The 22,015-nt window shown below is 32.3% G+C and overlaps 2 protein-coding genes and 1 long non-coding RNA gene across 3 annotated transcripts; all 3 read left to right on the top strand.

Annotated features, from left to right (window-relative positions):
- The first annotated feature begins 3,798 nt into the window (after positions 1 to 3,798).
- On the top strand, positions 3,799 to 7,390 carry LOC134251429 (heat shock 70 kDa protein 12B-like). Its single transcript, XM_062733836.1, has 8 exons — positions 3,799 to 3,913; positions 4,033 to 4,218; positions 4,341 to 4,529; positions 4,617 to 4,696; positions 5,009 to 5,306; positions 5,444 to 5,662; positions 5,744 to 5,900; positions 6,083 to 7,390. The coding sequence occupies exons 1-8, from the start codon at positions 3,839 to 3,841 to the stop codon at positions 7,054 to 7,056; spliced, it is 2,178 nt and encodes a 725-aa protein (XP_062589820.1). The 5' UTR covers positions 3,799 to 3,838; the 3' UTR covers positions 7,057 to 7,390.
- Positions 7,391 to 15,452: 8,062 nt separating this feature from the next.
- LOC134251430 (uncharacterized) lies at positions 15,453 to 16,694 on the top strand. The gene is made up of 3 exons (XR_009988741.1): positions 15,453 to 15,504; positions 15,799 to 15,896; positions 16,518 to 16,694. It is a non-coding gene; the product is annotated as an uncharacterized LOC134251430 (long non-coding RNA).
- Positions 16,695 to 16,698: 4 nt separating this feature from the next.
- On the top strand, positions 16,699 to 19,966 carry LOC134251417 (polycystin-1-like protein 3). Its single transcript, XM_062733826.1, has 7 exons — positions 16,699 to 16,746; positions 16,899 to 17,054; positions 17,304 to 17,646; positions 18,261 to 18,340; positions 19,003 to 19,236; positions 19,429 to 19,599; positions 19,808 to 19,966. Exons 1-7 carry the CDS (start codon positions 16,699 to 16,701, stop codon positions 19,964 to 19,966), a joined length of 1,191 nt encoding a protein of 396 aa, XP_062589810.1.
- Positions 19,967 to 22,015: the final 2,049 nt, after the last annotated feature.

Here is a 22,015-nt window from a genome sequence, read left to right on the forward strand (position 1 = left end):
TAGGTTGAAAACAATATGTGTATTTTAAATAAATTGTGTGATGCTTTTCAAAAATAAAAGTTCTGTTAAACACATTCAAAGCATCAGATGCATTCATGGAATCATGACTTCATGTTCGATAGAAGAAAACAGAGTGAAAAGAGCATTTTCCCGTAGAAAAAACTGACTCTAAACAATTTGTGATATACTTTATAACCTAAAAATACAATATCCCTTCTTTTAAATCAAATTATTTAAGTAATTTAATACAAAGGCTAGACACTCGATTAAATCTGTAACACAAAAAGGGTGTCGAAAGGTCAAACACAGCATCCTTTTCTGTACATTTTCACACGTATGATATGTTAACCCCTGTATATGTTTTGTTTTTAATCTGACCTATCTACATTTGATGTTGTATGTAAGTTCATTTTTGCATGGTGTAAAGATCAGACTAGTTGAAGACTACAAGCATGAAAATGTATATTCTGGCGTCTCAAAAACTGAGAAAGTTATAAAATAATGGAAGAGAAAATTCACCTAAAGAAATTAAAGCTAGATCCCTTCAAAGCCAACATATTATATATGTTAATTCATTAGTTAAAATCTTTTTGAAAATGAAAAAACCAACGAGTTGTTGCGAAGCAAAATGAACAGTGTTTAGAAATAAAATTAAAAAATCAAAAATAACCTAAAGGCCATGAAGACAAATCACAGAAGCTATTTTTTTTTTATTTGTTCAAACGATTTATTGATGAAAGAAATGTAACTCTTCTTTGACACAAGTCCTATTTGCTTTGTGAAAAGCTTTTTCTGGGCCCTCCACTATAGGATGAAGCCATCTGTGAGATTTTTAAGTCAAGTCCACGTTGCCATTTAATTTTTTTATAACAAATGTTAGGGTTAATTCTTTATAATTACGTATAATGCGGTAAACCGAATCTGAAACAAAACCATCCAATGTCTTTGTGATTTCCTTCGATCACCTCATACTTTAGACCTGTTATTACTGGTGACATAAATAATAAAATATGTGGAGATAAGTATTATTTAAGCTAAATAGTCCAATTAAACAATAAAATCAGGAGTAGAGCAAACAAACACCTCTACAACATCCGAGATGGGATCTGTTGCCATTGAATATCACCTGCCGAAGGGTGTACAGCCGCAGTGTGCTACTTGTCACGGTCGGGAAATAAAGTAAAAATCCTTCGACAATTTAGTGTGAAAATACTAGCCTAACAATAAGAATGAATTTGCACTTGACTTAATGATGGATTGTATTTGCTGACAAGGTCATTATATCGACCATAAAATTTACGAAATGATAACTTTATACAAGACAATTTATATTTTTGTTTGTTAATAATTATATCATTTTAAAAATTGTTCCTATGTACATCATGGTCTTGCGCATCCAATCAATTGAGATATATGTAAACCCAAAATGCAGCTAACAGAGATTAATTGCTGCATTGATAGGGAAGCTGACAATTGAAAAGTTGGTGTCATTACATTTCACATAAAGCTATGTTATTATATTAGTATTAAACGCTTTTTTTTTCTAGTAAGATATTCAAATATGAAGCAGATGTGTCAAAAATTAATTTTGAAATAATAAAGGCCTTGAATCACTCACTTTAAGAGTGACAAATTGAAGGGAATCCGAAGGGAATCAAATGGCAAAATAATTTCATAGATATTATAAATTCTGCAAAGGATTACGCAAGGCGATATAAGGGTTAGTCCTTGCGAACCATTCGGCTGATAAATCTATTCCTTTCCATTTACGGATTGAAAATAGGTTAACTTTGCACCCATCCGAGAGATTAAGGGTTAGCTTTTGTACCCACCTAAATATCTTGCTAAGATATAATACACTCTTACGACTGATTTGGGTAAGTCACACATATCCAAGAGATGATGAGTAGACTCACTCTTAAAATTAATTTATATCTTTTTTTAAACATCGAATCTCTAAACATTGCGTGGTATTGCAATTTGTCGCAGCAGCACTGTGACTTCGGAAACGTTAATTGTCATCGGTCTTTGTCGTGTTTGATTAACCAAATACTTTAAAAATTTTGAGTTTGGCGTGAACATCGAACTGAAGTACATGAAATAATCTGAAAGCTAATTCAAACTGAGGAAATGTAACTTTAAATTATCCAAAAATGCGAACGTTCACAATACCAAATGACACCCACTCAATGATATATAGTTTGTTAATTACAAACAAGTGAGACAGTGGAGGGAAAAGATAGATTGCATTACTTTCAAGTTATGCTTCATAGGGAATGCTGATCAAATTCTCTAAATCAAATACAGCTACGTTTTGATTTAAAATCTAACAAAAGTAATTATGTCATTTTTTAAATTTAAAAAGTAAATCAAATCTCTAGATTACTAATCCTGTTATTTTATGAAATGTTGTTTTATCAGAAGTTGACAGCAATCCTTGAAATTTTGACCTTGTGGAAAAAATAAATTCTTTAAATTTCTTTTCACATTGAATGATTTTACATGCACATTTGCATAATATACTATTTACAATATGTTGTTCATATTGATTTCTGTCTTACTATACAAGATAAAGCTGAAAAATACATTAATACCTGGGCTTTTGAAAATTTTAAGTAGATATTTATCTTAGATTAGGTTCTTAGGTTTTTAGATAGGAATCCTTGAATGTAACTATACTCAAGGAAACGGAAATACAGGGATAATACCGGGGTAACTTTTGAAGTGATTTACTGTAATTATTTTAAACGTATATTTCAAACATTATTTTCTAAAATTTCAACTTTACCTAAAACTTTCCTTGAACATTCAGAGAAAATAGAGAAGGGTTTGTGAAATTTTTCAAAAATAATTTTAAACACAGATTCGGATGAATGATCATTGGTGGATGTTTTTGTTGTTGTTGTTACTTGCTTACATTTCGTTTTGTTTAATTGATAGCATTGTTAACGTGAAAAAGTTCTTTCTGGAACGGTAGACAGCGACACACGGCTCGTACTAAGGCCTTCCGAGCATCTGCTCCGATTTTGTAAATTTTGTAAATTAATTTCATAAAATATTTTTTGAAAACTAATGAATCAGTTTTTACCCTTTTCATTCAACATCACATGGAATGTCCAACGCAGCGAAACGTAATAAACTGTTTATGTTTACGTTTACTTCTATGTTTACAGAGATAATCATCCAAGCTTTTTTAAAAGTCATTACTTGTGATTATAATTTTTTTTACACGTTTGAAACAAAGTTGGTTATGTTTTTAAGAGAAAAAAAAACGCCATCGCTTGTGAATATTGATAAATGTGTAACATTCTTTAAACACAGATAATCACCTCTTTTTAAAGAAGAGAAAGAAAAGAAAGCCATGGCTTTTGAATTTATAAAACTGTAACATTTTGAAATTTGATATGGTTCCGTAATGAATGCTTATTGTTTAACACACTCAATATACAGCATTTAAACTCCACTACCCCATTTTCCAAAAACGACTTCAACCCAAAAGATCGATAATCATCTACATAACAACCTTCCATACGCCTTGACCCACTATCAAGTTTTATCTTGTTAAAGCTCTAAGACAAGACAAACATGCAGTTTGCACAATTTATTTTACTGTCAGTGCTAAGAAACTGAGGTCAATTTTAACTGCGAGTACCTAAAAGTAAGTACAATAGTGTGCTAAAAATTAAAGTTATCTATCGCTACTTCTTGAATGTAACATTATTAGAAAATGAAAATTGAGAGGAGAGCAATAACTTACTCTCGAAACTAATTTTTTTTCAGACACATTTTTACAACAAAACATTGAATTTTCGAAATAAAAAAAGGAAATCGTAATAGAATGTCAGGGCCCGACAAAAAGCAAACGTCCAATCCAGTGCCACCACCAAAACCACCGAGGACATTTGCGTCAAAGGTAATATGAAACAAATGAATAGGAAACAATCATTATACTCATCAATTCGAGAAAATATGTCCTAATGAGAGACCATGACATGCATACATGTACATTAAATTTTGGGAATTATTTTGCAGCCAAAAACAAGTGCAGTTAAACCAGATCAAGTGGACAAGGAATCGGAGGATTACGATACAATCTGGCCTTCCAAAAGTGAACATCTTCTGAAGAAGATAGAAAATCTTAAAGTAAAGAATGACTCTAAACCACATAGAGAAGACTCGGGACATACTACTTTGTCTACCACAGGTGGTCAAAGAAAGGTAATTTAAAAAAAGAAAGTTTTAATAACTTATTTTGACACTATACATTTTTAAAGCCAGTTCTCAGATAAAGTACATGTAATGAATTAGTAAATTGTGTGCATTTGTATGTTTCAAATCAGGGACAGGAATCTACGGGTTCTGTTAAGGACAGGATACGACAACTCGAGCAGAAAAGTTGCAATGCAGAAGTAAAACCCATGCAAGAACAAAAGCGTGACAATTCTACATCGACCATGGTACCTACGCATGTAAAAGGAGAAGTAAATAGAAGACCACCAAAACCAAAACCTAGATTAAATAAAAGAAAGGTAGGGATTTAGATCATTAATAATGTCAGATGATTATGGATTTCTCATTATGAATTTTGCTCTCTAGACATATTATACGCATTTTAGAGCAATGAAGAACAAAGAATGGAACGGGAATTGAAAGATGAGATTTATGCAGAAATAAATGATGAAGAAGACGACAAAAGGTGAAACTGAAATATAAAATCTATTTATTTCATACAGCATCATAATCAAAAGTTTAATTAGGAGAAATTTAACGTAGAAAATACAATGAAGCAAAGGATATGTTTATCTTGATTACACCCTGTCACTATGTACACATCATCTTCTGCATAAAAGGGGCAAATTACATGCAACAATAAATGCAAATATGAATGATATAACTGATATAAGCTACTGCAGTTCCTATCAAATCCAGTCACATAGCTTTAGTTTGTTTTATTTTGCGGTTTTACACCTTTAGATCGTTGTGACTTCCCATTTTTGTATATTTCCAGGAGCAATTACGAATTTGTAGCGGCAATTGATATCGGAACGACTTATTCAGGGTACGCCTTTTCAAGCCGCGAGCAGTTCAACAGTAATCCTTTGGATATTTTCACCCCGCGATGGAATGACGGTCTGTTCCTATCCCTGAAAACATCCACCTGTGCATTGTATAATGAGAAAGGAGAGTTTGACTGTTTCGGATATGAAGCTGACAATAAGTACTATGAAATGACTTATAATGACCCAGATCTTGTGGAACGTTGTTTGAAGTTTACAAATTTTAAAATGAAATTGTATGATACAAAGGTAATTATACAGATCTAATTGTTTAAACATCAACGATACCAGGAGTGAAACATTTCATATATTACCTGTATTATATAAAGGTCAGAAATGTTTAGTCAACTGATTAAAATTAACTCTTGTAATTCCGTTATTTTTAGGGATCTTTAGAAGGCTTGGTCCTAGAAGCCGATCAAGGAGGTACAATGCCAGCTTTAATTGTATTTTCGGACGTTATTTTTCACCTAAAGAGTAAGATTATGAATGACATTCGCCAAATAAAATCTAATGTCATTGAGGATGACGTGCGATGGGTTCTCACTGTTCCCGCAATTTGGAATGATGAAGCCAGGAAGTTTATGATTAGAGCTGCTGTAAAGGTAAGGGGACACAAATATTTCCAGTAATGCAGGACAGAATGATTTAGACCATAAGGCGACCTCTCTTACCTTTTATTTTAGGCGGGACTTCATGCAGACGATCTATTTCTCAGTTTGGAACCGGAAGCAGCTGCTGTAATGTGTAAAGAGCTGAAAGTGCAAAACTATATCCAAACAAAATCCGACAGTGTTTTAGCCTTCATGTTGGGTACAAAATTTGTTGTTGTTGATCTTGGAGGTAAGTTAACTGGCTAAGAGGGTTTAAATTGTAGTGCTAAAAAGGGAATGGTAATTTTTTTATGTAAATTTGTCAAAAATTGGGAAAAATGTTTAAATTAGTACAACTTTAGATGCAATTATGGTTGAACGTTTTTCTTTTACTTTATCATATTTTTGTTGTTTTTTCTTTTTAAAAAATAGGTGGTACAGTAGATATAACAACAAACGAGGTTCTCTCAAATGGCATGATCCGGGAACTCAAGTGTTGCAGAGGAAGTGACTGTGGAGGAACATGCGTGGATAAGTGTTTTTGGAAATATATAAGAAAAATTCTTGACTGTGATTTCGAAACTTTGCGTAAATCATATCGAACTGAAATGCATGACTTATGGAGGAGCTTTGAGATAAAGAAAAGACAAGTCGATTCACAAAAATCTCAATACGTCATGCTCCAAATACCATCTATTATAGCTAATAAAATAAATTCCAAGAAATTAAGCCAAGACAATGTTCTTCTGGTTCGAGACAAACTTAAATTTCCAATACAGGTTTTCAAAGATTTCTTTTCTTCGTCAGTCTCAAGCATTCAGGAGTGCCTTCGTGGGGTTGTTACTGATGATATTCACTCAATACTGCTCGTTGGCGGCTATGCTGGTTGCAAAGAAATCAAACAGGCCATCAAGCAAACCTACCCATCAATTCGTTTAGTCTGTCCCCCTGACTCCGATTTGGCTGTAGTTAAGGGAGCAGTTATTTTCGGACACAATCCAGCCGTCATTTCTTCGAGAATAAGTAAAATGTGGTATGGTATTCAAATAACACCTGACATTTCTCCTATCAACAAAATCCCTGAAGGAAATTTCTATCATGTGACCAAAAAAGGTCAACCGATAAAAATTGGTGAAAAGTCACTTCACAAATTTTACATAAGTGAGAAGCTGCAAGACGATGTTCTGAATCTTAGGCAAGTTAGTTCCTCTGATGATAAGATGCCAGTAAATGTTGAAACAAATTGCACAGTTTCGGATCTACGCATACCTATTCCTGTACATCAGCACCACATGAAAAGAATTCTAAATATCTCAGTGAAATTTAAAGGAACAGAATTTGTGTATTCTACATTTGTTACAATGAAAGCCTGCAGTCCAACTAGACTTGTTGTTAAGGTTACCTGATACTTGAGCAAATGCTTTATCTTTGGTCTTAGTGTCATATAATCAGGTTCTGGAAACCACATATATGGAAATAACAAGTCAAGATTTGGTTAACAATTATAGTTTTAGAAGTAAATTATAATTTATAAAGAAATAGCAGTCAAAATGCGCGGTGATGAGATTTTTAAAGATAATTTTAAGAGTATGATTTACAGTAAATGCGCGTACAGAAAAGTTAAGTCTTCAATATTTGCAAACGCTGGCTTCTGTAAATAGACTTTTACTAGGAATTGTGTGCTTGCTTTCGTTCTATTTACATCGATGTTGAATGTATTTGAAATACATCAAATTTGAATTTGTGTTTCTCTTTTATTTTCCTATGCACTTGCGTTCAGAAATCTTGCATGTATTGGTATCAACTTTTTAATCTATCTTTGTATTATAAATGGGGTTTGGATTTAATTGAACGATTTCTTCTTAAATGTATTGTTTTAATATTTATTTTGATTTCCTTTTTTAAGAGTTGACATTTTACACCAAATTCTTTAATGAAAAATAAACATTTCTAATAAATCTGTTAAATGATTAACGTATACGTAGTGAAGAAGAAGGTTGCTATCGGTGAGAATAGAAAATTTCTGTAAACAATTAAACAATCATACGTATTTTTTGAGTTGGATCGAGTAGCGAGCTACTCCCTGTTGACATAGCTGTTTCAGAGCTGTAAACTTTCTCACGCATTCATCAAGGTGATCCATACGCCAAATATTATAGTTCTAGCAAAAATTGCTTTTGCTTGAGTGATTGTATAAACTTAGGATGTAAAAACTGTATAAAATTTCATACTGTATTATTATTTACGTCTTCATGCTTTTAAAGAAATTTTTGATTAAATATCGGCACGATGTACAATTACTGCGTATGAATATATGTTCAAGCACATTAGGCGGATCTAATCTTCCTATCTGAAGTTTATTTATAATTGACCTAGAATACTCCCTAACACAAACACCTGCTGTTCTCATTAGCTGCAGCTAGTGTGCTTGAAAAATCTATTTTTAGAATCCAGCTTTGCAGTGGGAATCTTTAAACTAATTACTCCATAACACTGACCACTGCAGCTAGTGTGCTTAAATTCATTGTAGAATCCAAGTTTGCATTGCTGCTTCTCACAGTAATATGTACTGTACGGAAGCCCATTAGTGCCAACCTGTATATATAAAGGAAAAGAATTATACACTTTATTTTTTAACCGAGCATGGAGACTTATAATATTCAATCGCTTAAGATGCAAAATAAACTGAATATAAGGTATGGTGTCCAGATGTATGAAAAAGCTAAATTAACACTAGCGAGTCAACTCGCAGGCCCTTCAGGCCTTTGATTCTTCTATTTCTTAATTAAAAAAACAATATTCGTAAAATTTATTACGTCAAAAATAGAAAAGAAAAAAAAAATAATTATTTTATATTAAAGGTTTCAAAGTTGTATGCATTGCAATACTGAAAAATCCTAGTTTGAAATGCACCCTATTGGTATGCTTTGAATGTGGATATTTTGAGCTGTTAATTCCAGAGGCAGGACCATGTACGCAGGGTGAGTAAGCTTCCCCTATTGACAAGTCACACCAGGAAACATCCAAATATGAAACCAATGTGACAAACTCTCAGGTGTCTTTTATTATAGTGCGATATATTGTGTCGAGATACGAAATGAATAACTTTTAATTGACAAAACATGATTTATCGGAATGTGGAATTAAAGGCCACAGCTAGTGTTTCTTCTACTTGAAAAGAAGTTTTTGAATAAAGTTTGCTTTATACGAGTAGGTATATAAAAACGGGTCAGCTAATAAAGGAATGTTCACAATTATTACCCATAAAAATATGGCCATCGATTGTCCAACAGCTTGTCTCCGAGGACTACCTAAATGTTGTCAATGAGGAACTCCAGCATTCTTTTAATATCGACTTCGGAGTACTTGTGTGTACTATCAAAGTGCGGTTTAACGAAGTAATTTTGCTGATGACCAATCACAATATGTGAAAATGTTCCTACTTCATTTTATCTAAATAGCAGTTGTCTACGATATTAATAATTCTAGATTTTATTTACAGTGTAATTGCGAGGAATTGTTGTATAAAGTGAAGAAAAGTTGAAAGTTTTGATAATATAAACTTAAGAAAAAAATTGGGATATATAAGTCTCTGACTAATTATAAAGTTCTTTAATTTTTCTTTTACACCATATCTAGAAGAATCTGAGGCACAGTGCGTCTGACGTTGCCCGTTTACAGGAGTGAATATTTTTTAAAACAGTTAAGATAAGGGCTTACTAGAGTATTTGCTGAATCAACCAATGTTTGTATGAGGTTTAGGAATCCGAGATTGGTGCGGTACACCACACTCACCTCATCAAACTGGTATATTAAAAGTATTAATGACTGAAATGTTATTATGATGAATATTTCCCTTGAAAGCGATCTGAAAGTATTTCTTGGATTATCAGAGTTACTGACGTAGAATTAAAACCAAGTTCTTTCAAAATACAGTTTTAATAGTGAACATTACAAAACAAACAAAGAAGATATTGTAGCAAGCGTCATCTGATGGAACAAAAACATATTACTTTTGTTTGTATAGTCTCTCGAACTATTTTATCACTTGCAGTTTATTAAAAAGCAAAGATAATATAACATCCCATATTTACGTGGGGTGAAGTTTTCGTGATAGGAAATAAAAAAAATAATTGTGTGTGGAGACTTGTTTTTCATTTTCGTCAAAATTGTGCTCCATAGACAGTCCAAAAGGCGTAACTGTCCGCTCATTCTCATCAACGTAGTGATATGATATTATACCTGTGTTTATGTATTTAATTAGATTGCGATATTCAGGCTATAATCTTATTTTTATACAAAGATATTTTCATGTAAGATTTACATCTGATATTAAAAAGTTATTAATTTGTACAGATCCCTCGATCTTTAATTCACTTAACATGACAAGAGGGGTAAAATTCCTATTTGAGTAGGTGTACAAGGTAGCTATGACCTCTGTGAAATATTTAAGAAATAAACAACGTTATTCAGTGAACATGGCGTTATGAATAGCAATTGCTCTGCTGGCATATTCCATGATGCGCGCTAGGAAAATATGCCAGCGGAGCTATTGCTATTCATGACACCATATTCACTGAATATACGTTATTTATTACTTATATTTGCATTCTTTGATGTTGCCAAGAATATCAAAGGAAATCCTGACTTCCATCAGGACACGGCTTCTTGTCTTCAGTAAAGAAAAACAGACGGCTATGAAATCAGTAGACCTAATAAATTAATGCACATTTTCTCTAATAATTCACAAACAATTTCTAATTTAAAGTATTTGCCTCTCAAACACTGTTATCTGGATACCAGCTGCCCCGTCATCACATTCTCTTAATTTTTTTGTTTTGATGCAGTTGTGACGTAATCAATCAATCAACGTTATTGAAACCCTCTGACATAAATCAACATTTACATTTACTTTATTTAACTATAATAAAAAGTATTATAAAATTTCAAGTTATAAATACACATAACACACAAGACCAAATCAACAAAGTCTGTCTGGCGTATGAATAAAGTGACTTCGCCATTACAGTTTAAACAAATACAGTGTTGACGTAATCAATCAAGTTTAAAGTGAAGAAAAGTTGAAATTTTTGATTGAAACCCTCGATAAACTCAATATTTACATTTACTTTATTTAACCATAATAAAAATGTCTTATAAAATTTTATATAAATACACATAACACATTCATTTGTATTTCTTTGTTTCAAAATATAGTTTATCATTTAAGATTGAAAAATAAAGAAAACTTTGATTATTGTTATTTGTTTCATTGTGCACTATTTTCGTTTGCGGATTTTGGATTGTGTGTAAACGAACTCTGGCGGGAAACTTGGATTAAGCTGTTTCAAAAGCTCTTCTATCAATTGCAACTTGCATGAAGGATAAGGCGGGAATTTTAATTAAAAGAATCAAAATTGCGTATCATGGCGCACATTTTCTTCTAATAATTTTGAATATGTCATCACATTCTCTTAATTTTTTTGTTTTGATGCAGTTGTGACGTAATCAATCAATCAACGTTATTGAAACCCTCTGACATAAATCAATATTTACATTTACTTTATTTAACCATAATAAAAAGTATTGTTATAAATACACTAACACACAAGACCTCAAACTGTCTGGCGTATGTAATCTCTGGCGGGAAACTTGGATTAAGCTGTTTCAAAAGCTCTTCTATCAATTGCAACTTGCATGAAGGATAAGGCGGGAATTTTAATTAAAAGAATCAAAATTGCGGTAAATACAGGGGCTAAAAAATGTAAATATAAGCATTGAATTATCATTTTTTGAAAGATGCAGTCTCATAACTGCAATGGTGTGTGCAAAGAAATTTTCATAACGCGCTCAGGCGCGTAACTCAATTTGTTTGCAAACACCATTGCAGTTATGAGACTGCATCTTTCAAAAAATGATAATTCAATGCTTATATTTACATTCAATGCTTAAATAAATTTAAAACTATGATGAAAAAAGAGAATGCTTTAAAAATGATTATAACTCTTGAATGCTTTTCTGATTTTTTAAGTTCTTTTATTTATTATTAAGAGCTGAAATAGATTTTGTAAATGTTAAAACACCCAAGGAGAAGAGTTATCCTTCTTTGTACAAATATGCGAAAATATCATGAGAAAAAAAATATGACACTTCTCTTCAATTTGTCAAACGTTTTATTATACAATGAAATACATTGACCAAAATTAAATTTTTAAAAATATAAATCAGCAATTTTAAATTATTCTGAAGTTCTTTTTTCCATATTATTAAAAACTTATATTTATTACTTTTGCAATACATTTCATATATACACTTCTGAACGAACGTATCAAGTGTAGTAAAGCTTGTACACTGTACTATGCGAGTGTGAAAAAGGAATTGCACTCATAGCAGTAGAAGATGCGTCTATAGGCCTATGGACGAAAATGAAGCCTGTAGGTTCATAGTGGGAGAAAGCAGAGTGAATGCAAATATCGGGATATAACGAACAGTATTCAAGCTGAAAAGTTTATTAAACAATACAAAATAAGAGCACGGCACTCTGAAACATCAGAAGTGGGAAAAAGAAATCAACATAATCAAAACAAGAAAAAATAAACCCTGACTGGGATCACATCAAAAATCATTAATATGAAAGGATCAGGTGCCAAGTAGAAGTGAGCAGCTCCTGACGACCGGTCGCTCTCGCTGTGTGCTCCTTGTCACTAATTGACTAACAATTAGTACGAAAACGTCAGTCTCATTTGACTCAATGATTAATTGTATTTGATGTCAAGGTAAATAGTATCGACTATCGACCATAGAACTAACGAAATGATGACTTTAAGCGAGACTGTTGATATCCTTGTTTCATCAACTTGTTTGTCAATAATTTACCCCGTTTAAGAAATTGTACATACGTAGAGTATGCTCTTGTGTATGGAATCAACTGAGAGTTATAAACTCCGTATGCAGTTGATGAATGTATATTGCTGCATTAGTAAGGGAAGATGACAATAGAGAAGTTAAAGTCATCACGTTTATCATAGAACTTGGTTGTTAGATTACCATTAACATCTTTTTCAAGTAAAATATCCAAATATGAAACAGATGTGTCAGACTCTTTGGTATATTTTATCTCAAGCTCACCGGGATATATCGTATGGACAATTGAATGGAAATAACCATTGCTAACTGACAATACATCGTCGATATATCTAAATGTCGAATTGAAGGCCATAACAAGTGGTTTCTTTTATCATGTAACAGATTTTGGACAATTTTTGCTTCGTATCAATACAAAAAGAGTACTGCTAATAACGGGCGCAATTGGAATTCTAATAGGTTGATGGAAGACCTGGTCTCCAAGATCAACAAAGATATTGTCAATAAGAAACTCAATCAGAGTACTTTTGTGTACAATCAGAATGTTTTTAACAAAATAATTTTGCAAATGACCAATGACAAGGTTAGTAAATTTACAAGTTCCATTTTGTTATTGAAAAAGCAACTGGATAAGGGACATATCAATAAAAGATAAAATACAATAAACATGTTTCCTCTCTCGTGTAGATTTTTTTGTCATAAATACTTGTATCTGTCACTAAATTGCTTAAAATATACAATAATGTATACATGTATACTAATATTTAAATATTGTAACCCTTACCCTTTTGGCAACATTAACTTGTAGTCTGGGATGGGCTGAAGATGGATTTGTTCAATGAAATTTGTGTAAACAGAATACAATTTCGATTGAGTTAAAACGTGAGAGATGAAAAATAAATAAGATAATGCGACATTGTTTAATCAAACGTTATGTCAAAACATTGTTCCATCTTTGAAAAAAGCTTTAGTTAGTAGAACATTTACTCAATATTGAGTGTATGTCAAATAAACCAAACAAATTACCTATTAGAATTGGATTGAAAGTTTATTTGTGGTTATTTGAGGTTCCCACTTATATATCACAATGTAAGTAGCTGAAACACAATAGTACATTCGACTTTAAAACCTTTCCAGTTTTCCTTTTATTCTTGGAAAGCTGTGCTGGAATCAGACGAGAGAGGAGGTATGGAATAATATTCCATGATATAGATGTATTATGTAAATAGTTTTTACATTGCAAATATGAACTTCACATTTTTCGTCCATAAGAAATTTTTTCTTAAATTCTGAAAGGAAAAAAGAACATAAAAACAGGAAATTGTTTCAAATTTATTCCGTTAATCATTGATGTGTTCGGCCAGACTGATAGAAGGTTAACCTTAAACATATTTTTTTCTTTTCAGAGTACGGCATGGAGTCCATGATAAGGCTATTTGGTATGATAAACTATCCCTAGGAAATATTTCTTAATTTCTTATTGAAATCGCGATCTGTTTCTATGGTTGTAGTTCAAACTTATTTTTCTTCGATCTCTCAAAGTTTATGAATCACTTTTCTCTTTGTCAGTCATAAACATTTGAATTTACCTTTTAAACGCAAAACCAAAACACACTTTTTTAAATTTTTTCTGATTGCATGGATATCGTTTTTTTCTTTTAATTCTAGGGGAAACATGTAACTAGTAGGGGAAAATCATAATCACTCAAAAACTGAAGGAGATCTTATATGTATAGAAATTGTAAGATATTATAAGATCCCGATTTACTCCTTGTTGGAATATAGTGCATGCAATCCCTACGAATATTTTTCCTTTCGCGGACAGTAGACTAACAATTCTTTTTATGTTGAATGTGAATTTGATATGTTTATTTCAAGTGAAGGACTAAATGTTTTCAAGTTGTTTATTTCTTTAGTTTTGTGTACAAAGAATATCATCAGAATTCTAGTTTATAATCGAGGTACTTGATAATATTTGTGAACTAAGTTCTCAAAAATATGAAGCATTTTTTTCTGGACACAATCAATGAAGACTTACATGTATAATCCTGCTGTACTTAGAATTATTCATCAGTACCTGCTTGACTTTTGCCAGAATATATTTTAAACTCATTTAATGCAATCATATGATATAATACCAATGTTTATATTTTTCAACAGCTGTATTTGCCATTGTGTTGAGCTTTTCACACATCGGAACACCTTGCCCTTGTTCTAACGGAGGCACTTGCCTTTACGATAAGTTTGGTGTAGGATATTGTGTCTGTACCGTAGGTTTTTATGGTGGACACTGTACGGATAGTAAGAACATAATTAATTACAGCAATATAAAGTCTGGAGAGTTTAAAGTAATTTCTCTTTTTACTATATTTTATCATTGATACTTGCCTGTATAATTACTTTCTTAAATTAACTAAATTAATTTGATCGGAGATGCTTTCTTTGGTTTAATATGTATCCCTTTCTCTTAAAATGTTTTTATGTTCGATAGCAAAACATTTACTGTATAATCTGAGAGATAAAACAATGATGAATTTTGAATTACTTTTTGAATATTTCAGATGCTTTGATCCCTCTAAAGAATTCAGTGGTTAATGATAATTTCACTCTACCACAAGCAGAAAAGTACATGAAAGATGCGCATGAAATTATTCAAGAGCATCTGTCAGCGAATTATCAGCTTTCAAAATCTATCGCAAGTATTCATCATATCTGATTGGAATGCCTTTATGATATTTTCAATGCATATATTATAGTGTACTTCTGCAGGAGTCCAAAAGTATGTAAACTTGCTTCGTTAAGAACTTGAATTTAGATAGATATCAAAATAACATATGTATTTTATATTTTACAATTTAATGTATAGATATAACTAATTTTTTTTATATATTGTTAGTATTATTTAGCATGCATTGGTACCTTAGTTGTTGAGGAAATGGACGAGAAGTTCCAAAGCATTCGATATGAGGACCTTCTGCCCCTAACGAAAGGTACCTTTTGTTTTAGATAAAATGCTCACTGCTACATAATTCACAATATGTAATCACGAAGTTGATTGTAATAAATAATAGCTTAAAGCAATTTCAAAAAATCTATAAACAAAAGAGTAATTTAGGAATCAAGGAAAATTATTGTAAAACACGACTGTTTAAACATGATAAATTATTATTATTATTGTTTAGCGCCAATATTGCGATTTGCCCGCCATGTTTTTGGCTGTTTAAACTTGCAATGGCGTCCATAGAAAGTAAACCAAGTAGTGGAATATTAATTCTTTATTGCAGAAATGGCGGCCAGTATAAGTTTTGTTATATCTATCCTGGATATAGAGGGATGCCAGTTACAATTACCAGTAGCTGATTGTAAAAACACGACAGAAAACGTAAGCTTACATTCTCAATATTTAAACTCAATTCAACGTCTTATTCTCTAAAGAAATTGTTTCAGGATTTTTGAAGATTGCAACCGAAAGCATGCTTTATCCTACTTGCAAATTTACAGCTTACATAGTTATTGTGCTTTATATTCTGCTATCACCTGCATATGATGTTAACATCTTCAAACCTAATCGATACTCGAGAGGGCATGCCATGCTCAGAGTACAGTTAGTTCTTAAATTGAGACAGTTACTGATAGGTTACTGATAAATTGATGTAACAGGAATTTCAAACACCTCATTTTATCTCAGCATTCGTAAACTCTATTGTCATTGTTGTAATATCATTATTAGCAAATATCAATAGGTAGTATTTTGAATGATCAATCTACCAGATTATGCAATGCATAGGACTCATATAGCGCACGGCGGGTTTGACCCCTCCAAAGCACCGGATGCCACCTTTGGAACTTCAAAGGTTCCGTGTTCATGCCCTCTACACTGATTTATATTTTATTAAGAGATGATACGTTGATATGTATGAAATTGTTCAATAATTTCATTTTTGATAATCTTTGAAAACAATTAAAAAAGACATTGAGAAGTATTCATTTGAATGTTTTAAAGTGCACCTATTTAATCGAAAGAACTGAGGCTAACCTTGTTAAAGTGACAAACTTATACCTTGGATCTGCTTATGGAGAGGGGGATTTTATTACCATCGACGAGCGCCCAGATGATCCAATACTATCCCTAACCGTCATAAAAACATCTGGAAGAAAGGCACCTTTTCTCTATCAGGCCCGATATGGATCACTGGAGTTACCTTACTGGGGCACCCTCCAAAACCACATTGGTTATAGTCTGATAGCCATCAATGTAATTCAAATCTTATTACAAAATCTGAAATCTTTGATACATTATCTGTAAATACAATGAATTACTCAATTTCATTAAAAACAAGCATTTATGATTCCAGATATAACCATTTTGTCTTAAATATATCAGGTACTGACATACAAAAGTAATCCTTACAAATATTCTGCAAATGCTGCAAACATCACGTCCTCTGTTGTGAGAATTGTTATAACTGACAGAAGAGGAAATGACGTCAGACTGTATGATCTACAGGATCAGTTAACGACTACAATGGACCTCAGTCAGGTGCGTTACCGTTATGATAAATTTTGATTTACCCTTAATTTTGCTTTGTCTATCATGTGTTTATTCGTTCAATTTTAAAAGAATTCACGAAGTTACTTTTAGCAAACAGTCATTTAAAAATACTGGCCCCTTCAACTGATTTAATTATAACATAGTGCCAATTTTAAAAAAAATGGAATTTACAAAAAAGAATTAAACATACATTACAATGCTGTATGCATTGTTACATGGCTATCCAACAATTTTCAGGTCTTGTCTGGAAATACTGAATGGATAGACATGAATCACAACGGAGAGGAATGGAAACTTGTGGCACATACAAATTTATCAGTGGAGGCAATGGTCGTCGATATAAAGCTGAAAAGTCGGTACGACTGTACTCTCTATGGGCTGTTTGGTTGGACGGGGTATCCATCACGTAGATCGTATAATATCAAGGTGGTCACCCGAGGTGACAACAAGATTGTTAGGAAGAGCCCGTGGAGTCTACCTTTATTCTACAAAGACAGCGAACTTCAAATTACAATCTATAACACTGAATTTATCGATGGAGGGTATATACCTCCCTTGTTGATGACCGTGAAATGTCAAGGTAAGAATGTTTATATTCCTAACTCCTAGACTTTGAATGATTTGCTTAAAGATAAAAATCACTTTTGGAGAAAGCAATACAGAACCGTCAATTGTTTGCAGTTTTCTGATTAATAAGTCATATTGGTGAATGTAAAAATATAAAGTCATTTCTTGTGATAAGTCGAAAATAAGAGAATCATTTCATTTACTCGTAAGTGTCACTGCTTTTCAGCTCCCAGAATTTCAGATGGATATATCTTAATAGTAAAAGTGTGGTGACATATCAATTTCTTTGATGAATTTCATGGTCAGTTATGATCATTGTAGGTATAAAAAGAGTAACATACGCATTGATATCCTTTTTCAGACGACGATTTCTCAAGAACTTCACGTAAGTAAGATGTATCTGATGCATGTAAGTAGTGCTTTTGATAAATACAAACTATGCTAGATGAATGCTTAAATAACTTTCAAAAGGACATGATCTAAAAATAATTGAAACATCTATTATATTTTATGTAAATTATATTTTCACAGACTTCCACTGTTTATTTATTTTGTTTGTTGAGATCTGTCACTTTTCGTTATCTGTTCGTTATCTTCCCTTTTACATTATTGTTAACACCTGTTCAGAAATCCACCAGTACCGGGTCTTGGATCTGGAATCTTACTACCTGGAGAATGACGACTGGAGCAAAAGTAATAAAGCAAGGGTAGGTGTCGCCTTTTTTCGTTATCTTACTCAACTTAGCTTAAATGAAATATATTCATGTATTTAAAATAATTTAAAATAATAAAAGTGAAAATTATTAAGAAACTTATTTATAATATAGTAATGATTTATGAGATATAGTCCGATGTTCAGTTTTTTAAAATGTATTTTGAGTTAATGTATATTACGGAAGTCATTTCCCTTATTCAAAAGATATGAGAAATTGAAAATAATGTTAAAATGCTTGAAATGGTCAAACTGCAAGTCATAGTCATGGGGGTAAAAAGTCGTAGCTTATTTTGAAAGGTCTTGTCAAACGCAATATACATGTGAAATATGAAACCATATCGTGACAAAATTACAGACAGACAGACTGACAGACGAATGGGATTGAATGTGATTTGTAGACTTGATTTCGCAAAAGCGGGAACAAAAAATTATTCCCTAGAAAATACAGTTAATGCTCATCAAAGTATTTGCCCCCCCCCCCCAAAAAAAAAAGAAAGAAAGAAAAGAAAAGAAAAAAATCTTTTGAAACAAAATAAGTAAGAAATGTTCATCTGTTTCCTTTGTAACAGATCTGGAAGATGTTTTCTCAAACGTATACTTGTATTTCATTTTCTATAAGAGTAATAGAATATCTAATTTGATGTTTTTTGACAGGTATATAGTGTACAGGGGACGAATGTTGTGATCAAAAACTCTTTTTTCGGGACTTTTGCTGCCAACTCTTTATTTATCCCTCCAAGCCCAATCGATTTTGATAAAATCTTCGAGAACTTCCTAGAGAGGCTGACCAGCACTCCTCATGTTTTAGTGGCGATTATCATTGTACTGCTGGTAACTATACCGGTCAATGTATTCCTCCGCCGGGCAGATAAAGAGGACCATTACAGGGTAATTATTAAAAAAATCAACTGTACGATATCGGTTATTGTTAAATTAAAATACGAAAATAAAAGATTTTTTTCATTAACTTTTTGATTTTTTTCTTTAATCATGCAAAAATCTTGTCATATCAAATAATACCTGGTACTTTACCAAAGGATTCTAGAAGCAAGTTTACTGGAACTTATTAAACTTTTTCAGTGGCTATACCTTCCTCTTATTGATAACGGTGAGGGAGAAACCTGTATGTATTTCCTCTCCATTTATACGGCGGTGCGATCGTCGCGGTTCCTGACGTCACACTGTTATTTTAATCTTAAAGGCGAAAGTTCAACAACAGGCGACAGAATTCTAAGTGATGGGTGTCGGCAAGTATGAATTTGACTGTATTTAGCTATAATATATACATGGGTAATTTCAAATTTGCCGACAGTACTGTTTATACTTTTAAATAAATTTACATTTTCTTGAAACCTAAAACATATTAAATTATTATTATATTCTGTTCTATCATTAAGTTGATATTAAGCTATTTTGTTTATAGTTGTTTTGTTTCTGTTTGTTATTTATTTACCTTCAGAACTTTACACGTGGTACATGTTGCAATTTTCTTCTGACAACAAAGCAAGAATTGGGACAGCTACAGAAGATCACAGTTTGGCATGACAACAAGGGAAATAATCCTAATTGGTTGTTGTCTAAAATCGTGATAGAGGATGCACTTACACGTGAAAAGTAAATCTTTTTTCTCAATCCAATAAAATAATAAATTCTACAAAATAGAGCAGGTGTCCTAAAACTGATTCCTATTCCATCTGTTTACATATACGTTCACAATATAATCACTAATAATCAGTTAATTTTTATTCATTAACCAGGTACATATTTATTTGCGAAGAATGGCTTTCCTTTGCTCACGATAGCAAGACCTGGATGGAGTTATCACCCTTGACCCAGGATCACGTGAACGGAAGTCTCGTTTTCAATGAGAGTAGTCGACGCGGATTCTTTGATGACCATTTATGGTTTTCACTCACGATGAGACCTAATGCTAGTAAATTTACCCGTGTTCAAAGATTATGGTGTCTTGTTGCTCTACTGTTTCTCTCCATGGTGACGTCAGCCATGTGGTTCAAAAGTAACCCTTCATCGTCCATTGATGAGGTTAATCAAATGAAGCTCGTCAGCCTTGGTCCGTTTACATTCAGCTATCGAATGCTATATGTGGGGTTCTGCTCGTCATTAATTACTTTCTTACCATCATTTGCATTTGTATTTATTTTCAATAAGAGAAAACTTCGTGTGAGAAAGCCGACTGAACAGTATGTATATCAAAAGCCAAGTCCTGATCACCAGAAATGCCAGTTACCTTGGTGGACAATAATCGTAGCCTATTGTTTGATCGGATTGTCAATTCTAGCAGGCGGGGCATTCACATTTTTCTACTCTTTAGAGTTTGGCACTGAAACGACAAATGATTGGCTTATGGCGTTCGTCTTTGGTACACTTCAGAATATATTTCTACTAGAACCTTGTAAGGTACGCTCACTTGAAGGTTATACTACTAAGTCGAGTAGGTTATATGTACATATAAAAAGAAAATGAAATGATTTGTAAACTTATATTCAGTAAAACACACTTATAGCGAACACACTTATAATGAATTGACGCTTACAACAGTCTAAGACCTGACATTTTACAATTTACTAGTATGTATTCAAATCCAATTATACTTCTCTTTTTCAATTGAAGGGAAGGGAACATTAAAAATACTATATTTTTCAGGTTTTCATATTGGCTGTAGGATTAAGCTGTATTTGTTCTTCATCTTTACATCAACTTGAGAACACGGAAAGCATCTCCAATCCCACTAATGGTAGAATCAATGTAAAAAAGGTGTTGATAAATGGACGAAAGCTAATATGATTAAAAATATAAAGTTATCATATTTTCATTCACGCTTTGATGCGTTATTTGTAGGTGAAAATGTGACAATATACGAAGAGAAAAAAGAAATAAAACTATTTCCTTGTCCTCAAAACCAAGAGTCAAAGGAAATCGAGGATAGAAAAAATCGTCAAAAACTGGATTTTCAATTAACACAGCATCTCCGAGCATGGTTGTTGGTAGCTAGTCACGTGACATTGGTGGCAGTCATTTGCAATCATAATGATATTACGGATTCCTTTTGGCAAAATGAACATATTAAAAGAGCAATAAATTCGTCTTTTAACGTAAGTATTATTGTACCAAAGTAAATTTTAATCTTATCATAACTTTCTTTATATTATCTTTATTCAAATATAAAATCTAATAATAATTCATCATACACAATACATTACTTTTTTCATATGCATGGAAATAAATTTTGGAAGAATTAATAGTCTAAATTTGTTATTTTCTTTCGCCAAGTCAGATTATAAGGAAAAACATGCATATATAATATATTTTATGATTTTCTAAGGGGAATACAACGGATGATATATTCACCTGGTTTGATACTTACTTTATACCTTCAATATGGCCAACACACGCTTTGAATGGAGATACAAAGCTTGCTTACGAACAGAGATTTCTGATGGATGAGTACCATTATAGAGTGTCGTTAACACAGATAAGACAAGTCAGGAAAATGGGTGAACACAATCAACTCATCTTAAACTTTTACTCAAATCCAACTATCAAGGGTTCTGTGGACTTTTCTGGTCAAAGTTTGCTTTGGGTTCTTACGTCTTCCTCTATCTATTAAGTCAAACCTGGCACCATGTTAAAGAAATTACTAGTTAAA

This window comes from Saccostrea cucullata, unplaced genomic scaffold, assembly GCF_032062105.1.
Source record: "Saccostrea cucullata isolate Sc308-1 unplaced genomic scaffold, CSIRO_AGI_Scuc_v1 ctg65, whole genome shotgun sequence".
NCBI lineage: Eukaryota > Metazoa > Mollusca > Bivalvia > Ostreida > Ostreidae > Saccostrea > Saccostrea cuccullata.